This window comes from Gopherus flavomarginatus, chromosome 18 (assembly GCF_025201925.1).
Source record: "Gopherus flavomarginatus isolate rGopFla2 chromosome 18, rGopFla2.mat.asm, whole genome shotgun sequence".
NCBI classification, from domain to species: domain Eukaryota; kingdom Metazoa; phylum Chordata; order Testudines; family Testudinidae; genus Gopherus; species Gopherus flavomarginatus.
The window spans coordinates 3,463,294-3,484,405 of record NC_066634.1 but is presented as its reverse complement, the minus strand read 5'-3'; the positions used below and the strand labels follow the sequence as shown (position 1 = coordinate 3,484,405).

Genomic DNA, 21,112 nt, shown 5'->3' with positions numbered 1-21,112 from the left:
GTAGCAGCCGAAGGGGGGACGGGACCCACGCTGCCCCCGGCGACGAAGGCCCCCTGGTTGCCCCCAGCGACGGCTCCTCTCTTCTGCCTTGTTCTTCTGCTTTAAAAGTCGGGGGGGACGGAGTCCAGGGCCCCCGGGCTAGAGGACGGAGGGCAGGGGCGGGCGGGGGCGCCGGGGGGCGCCGGGCGAGCCCAGGGGGCTGGGGGCGGGCGAGAGCCGGAGCCCCACGATGCTGTTCAGACTCCGGGACTTCTCATAACCTTCGGGGGGCACCGGTGGGGAGAGAGAGACAGGGGGGTGAGTGGGGGGGGAGGCACCCGCCCCCCTATCCACGGCACCCCCGACCCAGGGCACCCCCGGCCTGTTATCCCCCAACCCACGGCACCCCCGACCCATGGCACCCCCGGCCTGTTATCCCCCGACTCACGGCACCCCCGACCCACGGCACCCCCAGCCTGTTATCCCCCGACCCACGGCACCCCCAACCCACGGCACCCCCAGCCTGTTATCCCCCGACCCACGGCACCCCCGACCCACGGCACCCCCAGCCTGTTATCCCCCGACTCACGGCACCCCCGACCCACGGCACCCCCAGCCTGTTATCCCCCGACTCACGGCACCCCCGACCCACGGCACCCCCAGCCTGTTATCCCCCTATCCACGGCACCCCCGACCCACGGCACCCCCAGCCTGTTATCGCACAACCCACGGCACCCCCGACCCATGGCACCCCCGGCCTGTTATCCCCCGACTCACGGCACCCCCGACCCACGGCACCCCCAGCCTGTTATCCCCCGACTCATGGCACCCCCGACCCACGGCACCCCCAGCCTGTTATCCCCCTATCCACGGCACCCCCGACCCACGGCACCCCCAGCCTGTTATCGCACAACCCACGGCACCCCCGACCCATGGCACCCCCGGCCTGTTATCCCCCGACTCACGGCACCCCCGACCCACGGCACCCCCAGCCTGTTATCCCCCGACCCACGGCACCCCCGACCCACGGCACCCCCAGCCTGTTATCCCCCGACTCACGGCACCCCCGACCCACGGCACCCCCAGCCTGTTATCCCCCGACCCACGGCACCCCCAACCCACGGCACCCCCAGCCTGTTATCCCCCGACCCACGGCACCCCCGACCCACGGCACCCCCGGCCTGTTATCCCCCGACTCACGGCACCCCCGACCCATGGCACCGGCCTGTTATCCCCCGACTCACGGCACCCCCGACCCACGGCACCCCCGGCCTGTTATCCCCCGACCCACGGCACCCCCGACCCAGGGCAACCCCCAGCTTGTTATTCCCCGATCCATGGCAACCCCAACCCATGACAACTCTGACCCCCAGCAACCCCCAGCCTGTTATTCCCCTGACCCATGGCACCCCCGACACACAGCACCCCCCAGCTTGTTATCCCCCGACCCACAGCAACCCACAGCCTGGTTATCCCCCAACCCATGGCACTACACCCCACCAAGGCCCCCATGACTCACAGTACCCTATGCCCTGAGCACCCCCCAACTCACAGCATCCTGTAATCCACAGCACCCCACACCCCAGGCAGCCTGTGGCCCACAGGACTCCTCTGACCCTCCAACACCTAGGCCACCCCCCAAAAAAACCACAGCAATCCACATGCCTATGCACCCCCAGCCCCTCCCCACTCATCTCCAGCAACTCAGCCCCAGCCCCCAATGCAGCTCCTGTCACCCCCACCCCCAAGCATCCTCCAAATAGCAAGTATCCTCCCCCAGGTCCCAGAAAGCTCTGTCCCCCCCCCCACCACACACACTCTGCTCCTGCCAGTGCCGGGCTGCCAGTGAGGCGGGGGAGCGCCCGGGCCCCCAGCTCTCATCCCCTTTCTCCCCTCCCCCTGCCCCAAAGGGTGTTTGGGGTGTCCCCCCCCCAAGCCTTTCAGCCCAGCCAGCCACTGGAGAACCCAGGAGTCCTGGCTCCCAGCCCCCCACCCCCGCTCTAACCACCAGACCCCACTCCCCTTCCAGAGCCAGGGAGAGAACCCAGGAGAACCCCCTGCTCTACCAACTAGACCCCACCCCCAACCCCAGAGTCAGTCGCATGTCAGCCCACGTCGAGGAGTCCCAGTATAACCGCAGTCCCTTCAGCCCGCTCCAGAGCCAGCCGCATCTCAGCGCTGGGGTAGGGGTCTCCATATAACCCACCCTTGTGCCCCACCCCAGAGCCAGCTGCATCTCACTGCTAGGGGAGGGGTCCCTATATAACCCGCCCCTGCACCCCACCCCAGAGCCAGCCGCATCTCAGGGCTGGGGCAGGGGTCCCCATATAACCAGCCTCCGTGCCCCACCCCAGAGCCGAGCAAACAGCGGAAAGGAGCCCATAAGCCCGTGTGAGCAGTGGGGGCGGCCGGTTAGTGCGGGCGCCCTAGGCTGGTGGGGTGTGTCAGGGGATATGGGTGGTGGGGAGACACTGATCTGCTCAGAGTGGTGGCGGAGGCTGCTGAGAGGGAGATGAGGTTTTGTGGGGGGTGTCTGTGCCCCACGGGGTGCCGGGGCAGGGTACGTACCTGGCTGACGCAGCCGGGGCATTACAGGGGCACTGGGCGAACCCTACAAGATGTATGAAATGGGGTGTTAATTGGGGTCAAATATTGGAGCAGCCCAGGGTGAATACGAGGGGAGTCCTGAGCACCCCCCACTTGCATCCCCTCCACCCTCCCCCAATACCCTGACCCTGAAACCCACCCCTCGCCCCCTGTACTCCTCCTTCTGTCTCCCTCACTACTCCCTGCACCTCCCAGCCCATGCCACCCCCATTCCCAGCACCCCATCTCTTCCCCTCCCGCCCATGAGATGCCAACCCCAGCTCCGACCCCCCCAGGAGGAATATGGAGACCTGCCACCCCCCATATGACCTGCCCTTAGTCATGGCCTCTGGCCTTGTCTCCCTTTGGGGTGGGGATAATATTTTGTTTGACTACTGCGTGTGCCTCAGTTTCCCCACATACTGTGTGGTCATGGTAGAGTGGGGGGGGCGGAAGAGGCTGTTTGCTCGCTGCACAGACCCAGGTGTGACCCACACTGGCTGGCTGGGGCCAGGCCCCCACATGCCCAGGGAGGGGCCCAGAAGACAATGGCCCCCCCACTGCCCAGCCTGTTGGCACCCAGCAGCTAACGGCCACGGGTGCCCCCTGGGCAAGGAGCTGGGCGGCTGCGACCAGCTGGAGGACAAGGGTCCGGGGGGATTCGCTCTGTGTGGGGCTGGTGGGGGGAGCTGGGGGCACTGGCACTAAGGGGTCGGGGGCTCTGGGCTTGGGCCCGACCCAGCTGGCCTCGGCAGTAATTTCTGTTCTCAGCACTAACCCAGGACTCTCCGCTCTGCGCCCAGACCCCCCAACAACCCCCCACCACTCCGCTCCCAGCCGAGTCACTCCCGAGCCCAGAGCTGGGGGGCCTGTCTGCCCCCGGGGCCCATCCCGGGGCACTCGCTGCAGGGGACTCCCGGCCTGACCCCAGGGCAGGGGGCTGCAGGCTCTGAGGGGGGGCAGGGGGCAGGAAGCTGAGGGGCTCACCCCACTGAGAGCGACCCCCAGGGGGCTGCAGGGGTCCCCCAGGGTCCAGGCCAGAGCTCTCTCCTATCACAATGAGGGGTTCCAGGCATTGTCCCTGGGGGTCCCCAGCACCCCCCAACCCAGGGCAGGGACCCCTCGTATTCACCCACTGCGGGCTGGCCCCATATTTGCCTCAGAGATGGAGATGTGGCCGAGGAAAAGCAGCAGGTAAAAAGCAATGGACTGGGGGGTGAGGCGGGGGGCACTCGGGATGTTGCGGGGAGGCCCTGGCGAGGGGGGGGCGTGTGAGAGTCGGGTGGGTGGGGGTGGGCCCTAGGGAACCAGGGGCAGGGCTTGCAGAATATCCAGAGAAGGGGGTGGAGCCTAGCCACCTGGGGCGGGGCCTATGGAATGTAAGGGGCGGGGCATGGGAGCTGAGGGGCAGGGCATGGGAGCTGAGGGGCGGGGCCTGGGGAAATATCCCAGCTAAGGGGCGGGGCCTGGGATTTGAGGGGCGGGGCCTGGGGAATGTCCTGGCTAAGGGGCGGGACCTCGGAAACCCCAGGCTGGGGAATCACCAACCCCCAATCCCCAACCGCCAGCCCAGGGCTTAGTTAAAGGGCCAGTGTCCCTCGCCACTCCCCCTTTCCCCACACTGGAAATCCTGACCCCCAAGTGCAGCTGAGTGGCTGAGTTTTGGTAGGACCCACAGGAATGGGTCTGAGGGGATGGCTGGGGGTTTGGGGCGGGGGAAATCAGCCAATCAAGAGGAAATGGGGAGGGGGGTATCAGGCAGGGGAGGGGACTGGGGCTGCACGGGGGAGGGGGAATCCTAAGAGACCCCACTCCCCTCCCTGAGCCAGGATGGGACCCAGGAGTCCTGGCGGCCAGCTAGGCCTGGGTGTGTCTTTAGCCTCAGATGAAGATGGGGAGGCGGCTTGTTCCTGGCTGGGCTCAGACAGGGTGGGGGGTGGCGGGGCTGGGGGGGTGCACGGGGCGGGGAAGGAGCAGCCTGGGCAGCTCAGATGAGAAAGGGGGGAGGGGGCCCAGCGAGGTGCTGGGGGGATCCATGTAGGTGTGTGTGCAGCGGGCGGACGTGGGGGTGCAGGGCTGCAGTGGGGGGATGGGAGGGGGTGCAGCACAGGATGCAGCAGGGGGCGTGGCCTGGGGGGGCAGGGCAGTGGGGGGCAGGGGGTTACTCACCCTTTCCCAGCATGCCCTGCATTCTAGTGCTGGCTCCAGGAGGCGGCAGTGGCATTGAGGTCATGCAGGCACCAGGGGGCGGCGTCCGTGGGCGGCAAGCGCAGTGCGGCTATGGGGGGGCCCGGGCGGAGGGGGGGCACGGCGGAGATGTGGTGGGGGGAGACAAACAGACAGAGACGCCACGTGAGGAGGAAGCACTGACGGGGGAGGGGAAGGGACCCGCCACCCAATGTGCCCCCCTCAACGCATCTCCTGGGTGTGTCATCCTGGCCGGGCCCCCCTGGTTCCCCTCGCTGCAACCCCACTGCACCCTCCTCCACTGCACCTTCCCCCGAACCATCCTCACTGCTTCCCCCTGCAACCCCGCTGCACCTCCCCCACTGCACCCTCCCCATTGCACCCCCACGAACCATCCTCACTGCTCCTCCACTGCAACCCCACTGCACCTCTCCCTGCTGCATCACCCCCACTGCACCCTCCCCGCTGCACCTTCCCCACTGCACCCCACTGCACCCTCCCCCGAACCATCCTCACTGCTCCCCCACTGCACCCCCGCTGCAACCCCCACTTCATCACCCTCAGCACCTTCCCCCGAACCATCCTCACTGCACCTTCCCCCATTGCACCCCTGCTGCACCTTCCCCTTACTGCACCCTTCCCCCAAACCATCCTCACTGCAACCCCACTGTACCTCCCCCCACTGCATCCCCCATGAACCATCCTCACTGCTCCCCCACTGCACCTCCCCCCCACTGCACCCTCCCCGCTGCATCTTCTCCCGCTGCACCCTCCTCCACTGCATCTTCCCCTGAGCCATCCTCACTGCTCCCCCACTGCACCCTCCAACCACTGCACCCCCCGCTGCAATCCCCACTTCATCACCCCCGCACCTATCCCCGAACCATCCTCACTGCATCTTTCCCCCACTGCACCCCTTGCTACACCTCCACTTTACCTTCCTCACAATGCAACCCCACTGCATCTTTCCCAGACCATCCCCCTGCACCTTCCCCCAAATAATCTTCATTGTACCATCCCCCCACAGCACAATCACTCACTGCACTTGCCTCTGATGGCACCATCTCCTACTGCACCCCATCCTCACTGCACCTCCCCCACTGCACCCCCTCCTTCACCCTCACTGCACTTTCCCCTCACCTTCCTCACTGCACCTTCCCTCCACTGCACCTCCCCACGGCTCCCCACAGCACGATTACTCACTGCACCCCCCACTGCACCCCCACACCATCCTCACTGCACCTTCCCTCCACTACACCATCTCCTACTGCACCCCCCCAAGCTCTCCTCATTGCAGCATCTCCCACTGCACCGTTCCTCCACCACATCCCACACGGCACCCCACACAGCACCATCGCCTACTGCACCTTCCCCACACTGCACCCCCACCACCGCACAATTCTCCCACTGCAGTCCCCACTGCACCACCACCTGCTTCCCTGCTGCCCCTTCCTCCCACTGTACCTCCTACTACACCCCCATCACGCACACTCCCCCCAGTGCCTGCCCCATCCCATGACTCACCTGCTCCTCGGTGCCTAGCAGGGGGAGGCTGGGGGAGGGGTTTGATAGATTTATTGACCAGGTGGGCTGTCGCACTGAAGGGGCTTCCCCCCACGGACCACACGGGGCCACGAGTGGGCACAATCTGTGAGTCCGTGACAGATGGGGGGGGGCATTAGACCCTAGTATGAATCCTGGGGGATCCTTTTTGTTGCTTGCTCAGAGGAAGGGGGGGGTGTCTTCAAGTCGGGGGGAGGGGGCTGATGAGAGGATGGAGGCATGTCTGTGCTATGGGGAGGAAGTGGGTCAGGATGCGGGGTCTGTCCTTGCCATGGGCTGGGGGGCTGGAATGGGTCTCAGTGTGGGGGAGGAGGAGGTGGCGGGCAGGGTGAGGGGGATGAGGGGGTCCCATTGGATGGGGGAGAGCAGTGCCCATGCTGGCAGGGAGGGTTGGTGGGGTGTAGGAGGGGGGTTGTCATGGGGCAGTTGGCATTAGTGGGTGTGACCGTCTGTACCCCAAAGCAACCCCCTTGCCCCCCCACATTCCCCATTCTGGTACAGAGCATCCCTTGTGAGGTGTCATTTTAAAAGTGGGGAACGGGGGGGCAGGCTAATTCCTGCTGGCGCCAGCTGCCAGGGCCAGATGCTTGATTCAGATCCGCCCGGGTTTACACAGCTCGGCCTGGGGGTTGGGTTTATTGTGTCGGGATCTGGACGCTCCCTGACCATCGCTCTGTCGGCGGCTCATCAATCTGGTTCCTATGGGACCTAAAACCCGCAGGCTTGGGGGGGTCAAGGCGCTGGGGGAATCTGGTGCCTCGTCCTCTCTACAGACAGGGGAATAAACTGACCCCGGCTGGACACTGACCGGGGCGGCCGGTATCGCTCTGGGGTGCGGGGCTGGGGAGAAGCCGTCGTGGAAGTGCAGCTGTAGGGGGTTGCGAGGTCTGCAGCTTGTCACGGGAGCGTGGGGGCCGGCCGGGGGGGCTGCAGAGGGGGTCATGCTGCACCGGGGGCCGGCCAGGGGAGGGGCACTGCAGAGGGGGCCAGGCTGCACGGGGGGCCGGCCGGAGGGGCTGCAGAGGGGGCCAGGCTGCACCGGGGGCCGGCCAGGGGTGCTGCAGAGGGGGCCAGGCTGCACCGGAGGCCGGCTGGGGGGGCTGCAGAGGGGGCCAGGCTGCACCGGGGGCCGGCCAGGGGAGGGGAGCTGCAGAGGGGGCCAGGCTGAACTGGTGGCCAGGCGGGGGGGCTGCACTGGGGGCCGGTGGGGAGGGCTGCAGAGGGGCACGCCTGGGGGGGCTGCACTGGGGGCCGGCAGGGGGGGTTGCAGAGGGGGCCAGGCTGCACCGGGGGCCGGCCGGGGGAGCTGCAGAGGGGGCCAGGCTGAACTGGCAGCCAGGCGGGGGGGCTGCACTGGGGGCCGGCAGGGAGGGCTCAGAGGGGGCCGGCCGGGGGGGCTGCACCGGGGGCCGGCAGGGAGGGCTCAGAGGGGGCCGGCCGGGGGGGCTGCACCGGGGGCCGGCAGGGGGTCACCTTTGCGGATGTTGCCGTCGGGCGCCGGCCCGAACTCGCCGGCCGTCAGCAGGAAGCAGGCGCGGTCCCGGCTGTAGCGTTCGTGGGCCGCGGGGGTGACGGGCGACTTCTCCTCGGGGGACAGGGCCTGGTCGATGGTGGGACAGTCCTCGTTGGCCAGCGCCGCCTTCGCCGCGTCGCCGTTCTGCTTGGAGTCTGCCAGCGACACAGCCCGGGTCAGGGGAGCCGAGACCCCTCCCCGGGGGAGAACCCAGGAGTCCGGGCTCCCAGCCCCCCCCCCCAGCCTATTGCTGGGTATTATCTGGGTGAATCCACAGCAGTGAGCAGCCAAAGAGCGGGGGGGGGGGGAATGGGCTGGCCACACTTGCCCAGAGCCCCCCCTCCCCCAGTGATGCCCTTCTGCTGCGGGGAGCCCCCTGAGCACCCCAAAGAAGACTCCACCCCCCGGACGTTTTCATGTACCTGATCTGCCTGCATCCAAGATTGTCCTCCCCTCTCAGAGAATGAACCCAGGCGTCCTGGCCCCCCCCACTTCACCCCCATTCCTCTCCCAGAGCCTGGAAATGAACCCAGGCGTCCTGGCCCCCCCCACTTCACCCCCATTCCTCTCCCAGAGCCTGGAAATGAACCCAGGCATCCTGGCCCCCCCCCTCAGCCCCATTCCTCTCCCAGAGCCTGGGAATGAACCCAGGCATCCTGCCCCCCCTTCACCCCCATTCCTCTCCCAGAGCCTGGGAATGAACCCAGGCGTCCTGGCTCCCAGCCCTGCCCCCAGGGCCCGTGCAGCACCATCTGCTCCTGTCCCCACTCCCCCTCAAGTCCTCAGCGGGCCATATGCTCCTGCCCCAGAGCATTGTGGGAATGGGCTGCTGTGGATGTGAGAGCTGAGCCCCAGCCCCCCCCAGCACTGACAACCCCCCACCCCCGCCGCCCGGCACAACCCCCGGGCCGCCACTGGGACACAGTCATCGCCCTGTGCGGCCGCATCACACGGACTGACCCTCGGCACCTTCACAACAGCCAACACACTACGCACTCCCCGTGCACACCCATTGTGGCGCACCCCCGGCACAGCGCACATCCCTGTGCACCCCCGGCACAGCGCACGCCCTCGTGCACACCCATCGTGGTGCAACCCCGGCACAGCGCACCCCCCTGTGCACCCCCGGCACAGCGCACACCTCCGTGCACACCTGTCACAGCGCACCCCCCCTGCGCACACCCGGCACAGCGCACACCCCTGCACACACCCAGCACAGTGCACACTCCTGGGCACACCTGGCACAGTGCACCCCCCTGCGCACACCCGTCACAGCGCACACTCCTTGCGCACACCTGGCACAGCGCACACCCCTGCGCACACCCATCACAGTGCACACTCCTGTGCACACCAATCACCGTGCACACCCAGCACAGCTCATCCCCCCGCGCGCACCCGTCACAGCGCAACCCCCCTGTGCACACCCGGCACAGCGCACACTCTGTGCACCCCCAGCACAGTGCACCCCACCTGATCACACCTGGCACAGCGCACTCTCCTGTGCACACCCATCACCATGCACACCCAGCACAGCTTATCCCCCCGCGCACAGCCAGCACAATGCACACCCCTGTGCACACCCATTGCTGCGCAGAGCCGGCACAGCACACACCCAGTACAGCGCACACCCGGCATAGCACACACCCCTGCGCACACCCGGCACAGTGCACTCTCCTGTGCACACCCATCGCTGCACATACTCATCATAGTGCACACCCCTGTGCACCCCCGGCACAGCGCACACCCGGCATAGCACATACCCCTGCGCACACCCAGCACAGTGCACACCCCTGTGCACACCCATCGCTGCACACACCCGGCACAACGCACATTCCTGTGCACACCCGGCACAGTGCACACCCCACCCCTGTGCACACCCAGAACAGTCTACACTCAGCATAGTGTACACCCCCGTGCACACTCATCACTGTGCACACTCGGCACAGTGCACACACAGTGCAACACACACCCCTGTGCACACCCATTGCCGAGCACACCCAGTACAGTGCACCTCCCTGTGCACACCCAGCGCAGTGCACACAGGGTGCAGCGTACACCCCTGTGCACACCCATCACTGCGCACACCCAACACAGTGCACACACGATGCAGCACACCCCCATTCCCGTGCATACCCAGCACAGTGCACACCTGGCATAGCACACACCCCTGCCCACACCCAGCACAGCGCACATCCCGTGCACACCCATCGCCATGCACACCCAGCACAGTGTACAGTCCTGTGCACACTCGGCACAGCGCATCCCCCCATGCACACCCGACACAGCACACATGCTGTGGGGCAGGGCGTGGGGCTGGGATCCCTGCGGGACATGGCACGGGGCTGGCATCGCCATGGGGCAGGGTGTGGGGCAGGGCACAGGGCTGGGATCCCCGTGGGGCAGGGCATGGGGCTGGGATTACTGCAGGACAGGGTGTTGGACTGGGATTCCCACAGGGCAGGGCGTGGGGCCTGGATCCCTGCAGGGCAGGGCATGGGGCTGGCATTGCTGTGGGGCAGGGTGCCGGGCAGGGCACGGGGCTGGGATCCCTGTGGGACAGGGCACGGGGCTGGCACCACCATGGGGCAGGGCGCAGGGCAGGGCATGGGGCTGGCATCGCCGTGGGGCAGGGAGCGGGGCTGGACTCCCCACAGGGCAGGGCACAGGGCTGGCATCACTGTGGGAAAGGATGCAGGGTAGGGTACAGGATCCCTGTGGGGCAGGGCATGGGGCTGGGATCCCAGCAGGACAGGGCACGGGGCTGGGATAGCCGTGGGGCAGGGCATGGGGCTGGCATTGCCGGGGGGCAGGGTGCAGGGCAGGGCATGGGGCTGGGATCCCCTTGGGGCAGGGCGCGGGGCTGGCATCGCCGTGGGGCAGGGCGCAGGGCAGGGTGTGGGGCTGGCATTGCTGTGGGGCAGGGTGCGGGGTGTGGGGGTGGGATTGCCATGGGGCAGGGCATGGGGCTGGCATCACCATAGGGCAGGGCGCGGGGCACAGGGTTAGGATCGCCGCAGGGCAGGGCGTGGGGCCTGGATCCTCACGGGGTGGGGCATGGGGCTGGCATCCCCACAGGGCAGGGCGCAGGGCAGGGCCTGGGGCAGGGCATGGGGCTGGGATCCCGGCGGGGCAGGGTGTGGGTCTGACATCGCCATGGGGCAGGGTGTGGGGCAGGGCACAGGGCTGGCATCGGCATGGGGCAGGGCTTGGGGCTGGCATCCCTGTAGGGCAGGGTGTGGGACCTGGATCCCCATGGGTCAGGGCTTGGGGCTGGCACCCCGCGGGGCAGGGCTTGGGGCTGGCATCGCCATGGGGCAGGGCTTGGGGCTGGCATCCCTGTAGGGCAGGGCACGGGACCTTGATCCCCATGGGGTGGGGCATGGGGCTGGCACCCCACGGGGCAGGGCTTGGGACTGGGATCCCCGCGGGGCAGGGTGTGGGTCTGACATCGCCATGGGGTAGGGCGTGGGGCAGGGCTTGGGGCTAGCATCCCCGCGGGTTAGGGCGCGGGACCTGGATCCAAATGGGGTGGGGCATGGAGCTGGCACCCCGTGGGGCAGGATGTGGGTCTGACATTGCCGTGGGGCAGGGTGCGGGACCCGGATCCCCACGGGGCAGGGCTTGGGCCTGGCACCCCACGGGTCAGGGCTTGGGGCTGGCACCCCGCGGGGCAGGGCGCGGGACCCGGATCCCCGCAGGGCAGGGCTTGGGGCTGGCACCCCGCGGGGCAGGGCGCAGGACCTGGATCCCCGCAGGGTAGGACGCGGGACCTGGATCCCCGCAGGGCAGGGCTTGGGGCTGGCACCCTGCGGGGCAGGGCGCAGGACCTGGATCCCCGCAGGGCAGGGCTTGGGGCTGGCACCCTGCGGGGCAGGGCGCAGGACCTGGATCCCCGCAGGGCAGGGCTTGGGGCTGGCACCCTGCGGGGCAGGGTGCGGGACCTGGATCCCCGCAGGGCAGGGCTTGGGGCTGGCATCCCCGCGGGGCAGGGTGCAGGACCTGGATCCCCGCAGGGCAGGGCTTGGGGCTGGCACCCTGCGGGGCAGGGCGCAGGACCTGGATCCCCGCAGGGCAGGGCTTGGGGCTGGCACCCTGCGGGGCAGGGTGCGGGACCTGGATCCCCGCAGGGCAGGGCTTGGGGCTGGCATCCCCGCGGGGCAGGGTGCGGGACCTGGATCCCCGCAGGGCAGGGCTTGGGGCTGGCACCCCACGGGGCAGGGCGCAGGACCTGGATCCCCGCAGGGCAGGGCTTGGGGCTGGCACCCTGCGGGGCAGGGTGCGGGACCTGGATCCCCGCAGGGCAGGGCTTGGGGCTGGCATCCCCGCGGGGCAGGGTGCGGGACCTGGATCCCCACAGGGCAGGGCTTGGGGCTGGCACCCTGCGGGGCAGGGTGCAGGACCTGGATCCCCGCAGGGTAGGGCACAGGACCTGAATCCCCGCAGGGCAGGGCTTGGGGCTGGCATCCCCGCAGGGCAGGGCGCGGGCCCCTACCTGCCCGGTTGATCTCGATGATCTCCTCCTGGGCCAGGGGGCAGGCGTCGGCGGCGGGGGGGGCCGAGCCGGGGACCAGGGGTTCCCTCTGGCTTGCAATAGTTGGGCGAGCCAGGCTGGGGCGCCCGGGGGATGTGTTTGTTCTTCTTCTTGGGCAGTTTCTGCTTGGCCATGGCCAGGGAGTAGTACATGCCGAAGTTGTTGACGATGACGGGCACGGGCATGGCGATGGTCAGCACCCCGGCCAGGGCGCACAGCGCCCCCACCAGCATGCCCGACCAGGTCTTGGGGTACATGTCCCCGTAGCCCAGCGTGGTCATGGTCACCACGGCCCACCAGAACCCAATGGGGATGTTCTTGAAGTAGGTGTGGTTGCTGCCCATGATGTCGTCCGGGTCGGCCCCGATGCGCTCCGCGTAGTAGATCATGGTGGCGAAGATCAGGACGCCCAAGGCCAGGAAGATGATGAGGAGCAAGAACTCATTGGTACTGGCCCGGAGCGTGTGGCCCAGCACCCGCAGCCCCACGAAGTGCCGGGTCAGCTTGAAGATCCGCAGGATCCGCACGAAACGCACCACGCGGAGGAAGCCCAGCACGTCCTTGGCCGCCTTGGAGGAGAGGCCCCGCAAACCCACCTCCAGGTAGAAGGGCAGGATGGCCACGAAATCGATGATGTTGAGGCTGCTCTTGACGAACTCCAGCTTGTCCGGGCAGAAGCAGACGCGCATGAGGAACTCGAAGGTGAACCAGATCACGCAGGCCCCCTCCACGTAGGTGAGGAACGGCTCCGTCTCCACCTCCACCGCCACCTGGGTGGCCGTCCCGTTGGCCACCGCCACCGTCTCCGTCTTGTTGATGATGCGGTTGAAGGCCTCGTGCGTCTCCAGGCAGAAGGTGGTGATGGAGAGCAGGATAAAGAAGAGGGAGGCGAAGGCCACGTACTGGAGAGGGGGTGGGGACGGGGCGAGGGGTGGACGGAGATGGGTGGGGATGGGGGGCAAACATGGAGGATTGTTAGTCACCCCGTTCTAGAAATCTCAACAGCAACAACAAAACCCCCAAAAGCCTCCTGGAGAGGGGAACCCCCCCGGCAAGATGGGGATCCCCCCATGCCCCAGTCCCGAGCCAGCCAGCTCCCCACCCTGGGGCCGGATGGGAGCCGGTGCCCCCCAGAGGGGAGAGGCCCATACTCCATTCCCTGCCCCCCTGAGCCAGCCAGTTCCCCACCCTGGGGCCGGATGGGAGCCGGTGCCCCCCAGAGGGGAGAGGTCCATACTCCATTCCCTGCCCCCCTGAGCCAGCCAGCTCCCCACCCTGGGGCCGGATGGGAGCCGGTGCCCCCCAGAGAGAAAGAACCCAGGAATCCTGGATTCCTCCCCCCTCCTTCCAATGGCTCCATTTATACCCGGGTCACCCTGGCCAGAGGGATCCAAGCAGTAGGAGCATTCGCACGTGGGGGGGGGATGAAGGGGTTTGTGGGGAAACATGGAGCCCCCCCCAATTCCAGTGGGAGGGGGAAAGCCTCAGCGCCCCCCCCCCAGTGAATGAGCACCAATATCTCTGCTGAAGACAGGGGAGGCACCAAACAGCTGAGAGAGAACCCAGGCGTCCTGGCTCCCCGCGCTGTTAATTGGGGAGATGATCAGAACACGAGGCGGGAAGTGGGGAGGGGGAGTCACCGGCTCTGCGGCTGCCCCCCCCCCGGAAGTAAGAGGAGGGTGCTAGGATCAAGTAGAACCGGGCAGCGCGGGGGGGGGACATACGGGTCCGGGGGTCGCGGGGGGGGGAACGGGCCGGGGGAGACACACGGACGGGCTGCGGGGCCGGGAAGATTGAGGGGGGCAGCCGTGGGGAGCTGCGGGACGGGGGGGGACAGGGGTAGGTGCGGGGGGGGCGCGGGGCCCGGGGGTCTGCGGGGCCTGAGGCTGCGAGGAGATCCGCGGGGGGGCTGCGGAGCCGGGGGGACACGGGGGGAGCCACGGGGGGCTGCGGAGGGATCCCTGGGGGGGTGAGGACCCAGGGGGAGCTGAGGGGGGGCTGCGGGGCAGGGGGGAGACGGGGGGGGCTGCGGGCGGATCCGGGGCCCGGGGACACATGGGGCGGGGCGGGTCCAGGGGGAGACGGGGGGAGCTGCGGGGGGATCCACGGGGGGGTGGGGACCCGGGGGGGACACGGGGGGGCTGCGGTGAGCGGATTGTGCCGAGTTTGCGGGATTCGCTGCTGCAGCGCTGCGGGGCCAGTCCAGCGCCCCCTAGTGGGCGACCTGCGCCTCTCCCGCCCCCGCCATGGATCCGGGCGGCCCTGCTGCGGGGCCGGGGGGGCACGTCTATAAATAAACCCAATAGCCCCAGAGCCCCGGCCCCCAGCACGGACGGGGGGGGTATCACGCTGCCCCACCCGGGAGTTTATATGGGGGGATCCTAAAGAGCAGATCCCATACCCCCTGCTCCCCAGCCCCCCACTGCACCCCGTCCCATCCCCCCTGCTCCCCATCCCCCCAATCCCCCCACTGTGCCTCATCCCAGCACCTCCGCTCCCCAGCCCCCAACCCCCCACTGCGCCCCGTCTCAGCCCCCAGCCCCCCAATTTCCCACCCCCTGCTTCCCATCACCGCACTGCACACCGTCCCATTCCCCCTGCTCCCCAGCCCCCCAATCCCCCCACTGCACGCCATCTCAGCCCCCCCGCTCCCCAGCGTCCCTGACCAAACCCCCTGTGCCCCGTCCCAGGCCCGCACTGCTTCCCAATCCCCCCACTGCTCCCCACACAGTCCCCCCTGCCCCCCAACCCCCCACTGTGCCCCCTCACAGTCTCCCCTGCTCCACAGCCCCCCTATCCACCCACTGCACCCTGTCCCAGCCCCCCCACTCCCCAGTGTCCCTGACCTCTCCACTGCGCCCCATCCCAGCCTCCTTGCTCCCCAGCCCCCCAATCCCCCCACTGCCCCATCTCATCCCCCCCACTCCCCAGTGTCACTGACCCCTCCACTGCGCCTCGTCCCAGCCTCCAGTCCTCCCACTGGACCCTGTCCCGACTCCCCCTGCACCCCTCCCCCCGACTGCAGTCTTCTTCTATGGCAAGGCAGGCTGTGGCCTGTGTGTGTGTGCGTGTGTGTGTGTGCGCACGCGCACGCACAACTGTGTGTTCCTGTGTTTGTGTGTGTCCTTTGCTGTGTGTCTGTGTTCACTGTTGTGTGTGTGTGCATGTGTGTCTGTGTGCATGTGTCCATGTCTGTGTGTGTGTGTCTGTGTGTATGTCCATGTCTATCCATGTGTGTCTGTGTGTGTGTCTCTAGGTGCGTGTGTCTGTGTGTGTCTGTGTGTCCATGTCTAGCCGTGTGTGTCTGTGCATGTCCGTGTGTATTTGTGTCCATGTCTAGCCGTGTGTGTCTGTGCGTGTCCGTGTGTATTTGTGTCCATGTCTAGCCGTGTGTGTCCATGTCTATCCATGTGTGTCCATGTGTGTCCGTGTCTGTGTGCATATGTGTCCGTGTCTATCCATGTCCGTATGTGTCCATCTCGGTCCATGTGGGTCCATGTCCGTGTGCAGAGACACACCTGTACAGGCTGTTACATTCCCTACACTCCTGCTCTGAGCCCAGCCCCTCGCTGGGGTGGACGGTTTGTTTCCAAGCTCTGGAGGCTCGTGTGCCCGCTTGGCCCCGCAGCCGTCCAGGGCAGACGGGTCAGGAACGTGGCCCTAGACGCTGGCACCTTTCCTCCCGGGGTCCCCCTGGACCTGCCAGCTCCACCCGCCCCACGGATATCCCCCAGGGCGCTGGGCTGTCAGCCCTGACCACCGGCTGCATGGGCACGGCCTCAGAGAGGAGGCTGGCGCCGTCGGTGAGGGCGGCTGGTACGGCCGAGGTTTCTGCTGGCAGATGTACCCGTCCATTGCCATGCTGCCAGGCAGGAGCTGGGCAGGGGATGGTTCTGCACCTATGGCCTCAGCCCGAGTGCAGCGTTTTTCACAGGGGGTGGGTTTAACTGCTCAGCTGACAAGTTATCCACCTGTCTGTCTACCTGCCCATCCACCCATCCATCCATCCATCCACCTGCCCGTCCACCCATCCATCCATCCATCCACCTGCCCGTCCACCCGTCCGTTCATCCACCCGCCCCTCTACTCATCCACCCCACTACCTGTCCACCCGTCCACCTACCTGCCTGCCGTCCATCCATCCACTCCTCTACCCATCCACCCGTCCATCTATCTGCCTTTCCATCCATCCACCTGCCCCTCTACTCATCCATCTACCTGCCCGTCCATACATCCACCTGCCCCTCTACCCATCCACCTGTCTGTCTACCTGCCCATCCACCTGTTCATCCATCCACCTACCCCTCTACTCATCCATCTACCTGCCTGTCCACTCGTCCATTCATCCATCCGTCCATCTACCTGCCCGTCCACCCATCCATCCATCCACCCGCCCCCTACCTATCCATCTACCTGCCCATTCATCCATCCACCCGTCCCTCTACCCATTCACCCGTCTACCTGCCCGTCCACCCGTCCGTCCATCCACACGTCCGTCTACCTGCCCAACCACCTGTCCATCCATATCCACCCGTCCGTCTACCAGCCTGTCCATCCATCCACCTGCCCCTCTACCTGTCCATCCATCCGTCAACCTGCCCATCCACCTGCTCTTCTACCCGTCTGTCTAGCTTCCCGTCCGCCCGTCCATCCATCCACCTGCCCTTCTACCCATCCAGCCGTCCGTCTACCTGCCCAGAAAACTGTCCATCCATCCATTCACCCCACTACCCATCCACCCATCAATTAATCCATCCATCCATCCACCCAACCCACTACCGTCCGTCCATCCATCCATCCCACTACCTATCCATCCATCCACCCGCCCCTCTACCCACCCATCCATCCTTCCTTCCATCCATCCATCCACCCACCTACCTCATTCCCCACCCATCCACCCTTCTACCCATCCATCCATCCACCCACCCCTCTACCCATCCCTCTGTCCACCCACCCAGTCCACCCTGCCCTTCTAGCTGTCCATCCATCCACTTACCCCCTACCCATCCATCCATTTACCCATCCATCCATCCAATCCGTCCACCCTCCCTGCTACCCATCCATCCGTCCACCCACCCCTCTATCCGTCCACCCACCTCTGTACCCACCCCTCCATCCACCCTCCCCACTACCCCTCCATCTGTCCTCCCATCCCACTACCCACCTCTTCGTCCACCTGCCCCTCTACCTGTCCCTCCGTCCACCTGCTCCTCTACCCATGCACCCATCCGTCTACCTGCCCATCCACCTGTCCATCCGTCGACCCGTCCTGCTATCCATCCCTCCATTCACCTACCCCTCTACCCATCCATCTGTTCACTTGTCTCTCTATCCATCCATCTGTCCATCCGCCCTCTGTCCACCCACCCCTCTGCCCATCCATTTGTCCACTTGCCCAGCTACCTGTTCATCCACCCTGCTATCCGTCCATCTGCCCCTCTACCTGTCCACCTGTCCACCCACCCTCTATCCCTCCAGCCGCACCTCTGTCCTTCTCCCCATTCATCCGTCCATCTGCCTCTCAATCTGTCCATCTGTCCCTCCCTCCGTCCGTCCATCTGCCACTCACTCGCTCTCTCCCTCCTTGTCCTTGGACCAAGTCACTAGAGGAGAGGAGCCCAGTGGGAAGTCTCACATTTCATTCCCTCCCCCCTTGGAGATAACTTTTCTCACCCCCCCACTACCAGCAGCAGCTGATGGGGCAAGGAGCGGGGGTCACCCTGTGCATCTGGCAGAACCGGCTGCACTAGGGCACCGCTGGGCGGGGTTGGGGGGCTGAGGTGCATCCTGGAGTGGGGGGGGGGCATGGCAAGCTGGGCTGGATGCAGACTGCAGTGCGGTCCCCCCACCTCCGACCCGCTGCCTCTGCAGAACCAGCCCAGCGCAGAGCCAGCGCCAGCCACTGTCCTCAAAGTGATCCTGAACTGGGGGGGAACAGGGCTGTGCTGTGGGGGGAACGGGGCTGGGCTAGGGGTGCAGAGGGTGGGACAGGGCTGCGCTGGGGGTGGGAACAGGGCTGGGCTGGGGGTGCAGAGGGTGGGACAGGGCTATGCTGGGGGTGCAGGAGGGCTGGGACAGAGCTGTGTTGGGGGTACAGAGGCCTGGGACAGGGCTGCCGGGGGGGGCTGGGACAGGGCTGTGTTGGGAGTGCAGGGGGGGCTAGGACAGGGCTGCAGGGGGGGCTGGGACGGGGCTGTGTCGGGGGTATGGGAGGCTGGGACAGGGCTGTGCTGGGAGTGCGGGGTGAGAGGCTGGGACAGGGCTGCAGGGGGGAGTATGAGGGGGCTGGGACAGGGCTGTGGTGGGGTGCAGGGGGGCTGGGACAGGGCTGCAGAGGGTACAGGGGGGCTAGGACAGGGCTGCGGGGGGAGTATGGGGGGCTGGGACAGGGCTGTGTCGGGGGTATGGGGGGCGGGGACAGGGCTGTGCTGGGAGTGCGGGGTGGGAGGCTGGGACAGGGCTGCAGGGGGGAGTATGAGGGGGCTGGGACAGGGCTGTGGGGGGTACAAGGGGGCTAGGAGAGGGTTGCAGGGGGAGTATGGGGGGCTGGGACAGGGCTGTGGTGGGGTGCAGGGGGGCTGGGACAGGGTTGCAGGGGGTACAGGGGGGCTAGGACAGGGCTGCGGGGGGAGTATGGGGGGCTGGGACAGGGCTGTGGTGGGGTGCAGGGGTCCTGCTGGGGGGGCTGGAACCCAGTTGCAGGGGAACCTGGGGCAGCTGCATGGGGGCATGGCAGGCTGCAGGGGGCTGGGGCGGCGGGGGAGGGGTAAGCAGGGGGAGGATGGGCCATAAGGTGATTGTCTCTCCCCCCAGGGGTCAGGCTGTGCATGTCGCCCCCTGCTGGGGGTCGAGTCCCCCCCTGAAAATCCCAGCCCCTCACCCCCATGCCCCTGCCAGTTGCACACTCAGTCCTTTCCACACTTGCTCTCGCACACTCACTTTATTTCCTCTTTGCACACACACCCTCTGCCCCCTGTTCTTTGCCACCACAGCTGGCTTCTCTTACACACGCAGCTCTCTCCCTCCTCGCACACACCGGGCCCCTCACACACTCACACACCACATCTGCACATTCACATCCCTTGCACACTCCTCTGTGCACACTTGAAAGAACCCTCACACGCAGCGCATTACACACGCATGCTGACCTTGACACGCACGCTTAGATGCTCACAGTGACACTTGCACCATTCCCTCACACTCACACTAGCTTTGGTACACACACAGCTGCATGCTCACATTGACCTTTGCACGATTCCCTTGCACACTCACATTGACTTTGGTGCGCACACACTTGCACGGTCACACTGACCCTTGCATTATCCCACACACACACATCGTCCTGGTGCACATCCTTGCACACTAAGACTGACCATTGCACTATTCCCTCATACACTCTCATTGACCCTGGCATATCTACCCTTGCACACTTATGCTGACACTTGAAATATCCTTTTGCCACTCGAAATGACCCTTCCACTAGCCCCTTACACACTCACACTGATGATGCCACACACACACGCTTGCACACTCAAATGATCATTTGTACTATTCCCTCACACTCACATTGATCATGGCACACATACTCTTGCACACTCACAGTGACCCTTGCACTAGTCCCCATGCACTCACATTGGATGTGGCACACATACCCTCACACGCTCACACTGAAATGTGCACTACCCTTTTGCACACTCAGAATGACCCTTCCACTATCCCCATCACACACTCACACTGACCATGCCACACACACACTTGCACACTCAACCGGTCACTTGCACAATTCCCTTGCACACACATTGGTCATGGCACACATACCCTCGCACATTCACACTGACCCTTGCACTATTCATGTGCACAGCTACAGTGACCATTGCACTATCCCCTCATGCACTTACATTGAGACTGGCATGCACACACAAGCCCTGGTACTCTCCTGGTGCCCCTTGCCCAATCCTCATGCACCCTCCCTCTGACCCCGACCCTATCCCCATGCCCACTCAAGCTGGCCTTCACCCCCCCATCCAAGCAGGACACCGTCCCCTTGCACGGGCCCACCGCGCCCTCAGCTCACGTGCCCCAGCCCCGCTCGCACACGTGCTCCCCTCACTCACTTACCCTGGCCATCTTGGAGGAGTACGGGTCCTCAAAGAGCGCCCAGAGCTTGGGCTGCCAGTGGCGCCACCAGCCAGCCTGGCGTCCGTCCTCCTGCAGGCAGAGCCGCTTGAGGTCGCCGGCGGCGTCCTCCTCGTCCTGGGCCTCGGGGGCCTCGAAGCTGTCGAGCGCCTCCTCGGCGTCCCGGTGCTGCCGGTAGTTCATCCAGCAGCAGGCCTCCACGTCGGTCTCGTCGATGCCCCAGAAGGCCAGCTCCTCCTCGAAGAGCGGGCCGCAGACGTCGGCCGGACAGTGCAGCTTGCCGGTACGGTAGTAGTTGAGGACGTAGGCGAAGACCTGCGGGTGGCGGTCGAAGAAGAACTCGTCGGCAGCCGGGTCGTAGTCGAAGTTGCTGCAGGCGTCGGGCTCGGTGAGCCAGGCCAGGCGGGTGCCGGGCAGGGTCTGCAGGGTGCTGCGGTAGGTCTCGTGCCGCACCCCCCCCACGTTAATCACGATCTTCTCGCTTTCCTCGTGCCGGCCCATGTCCCCCCTGGCGCATGACTTGGCTGGCGCCTGGCTGCCCGGCTTGCGCCCGCGGAAGGACGAGACGCACACTGAGCTGAGCATTGGGGGGGGCGGGCACGGCGCGCCCCCCGGCA

The 21,112-nt window shown here is 66.4% G+C and overlaps 1 protein-coding gene across 1 annotated transcript; it reads right to left on the bottom strand.

The window, feature by feature from the left end:
- Nucleotides 1-138: 138 nt before the first annotated feature.
- KCNC3 (potassium voltage-gated channel subfamily C member 3) lies at nucleotides 139-21,112 on the bottom strand. Its single transcript, XM_050928180.1, is given in 7 exon segments — nucleotides 139-260; nucleotides 2,548-2,590; nucleotides 4,735-4,763; nucleotides 7,789-7,983; nucleotides 12,321-12,387; nucleotides 12,389-13,261; nucleotides 20,478-21,112. Coding segments are annotated over 7 exon segments (1,932 nt in total). The 5' UTR covers nucleotides 21,081-21,112.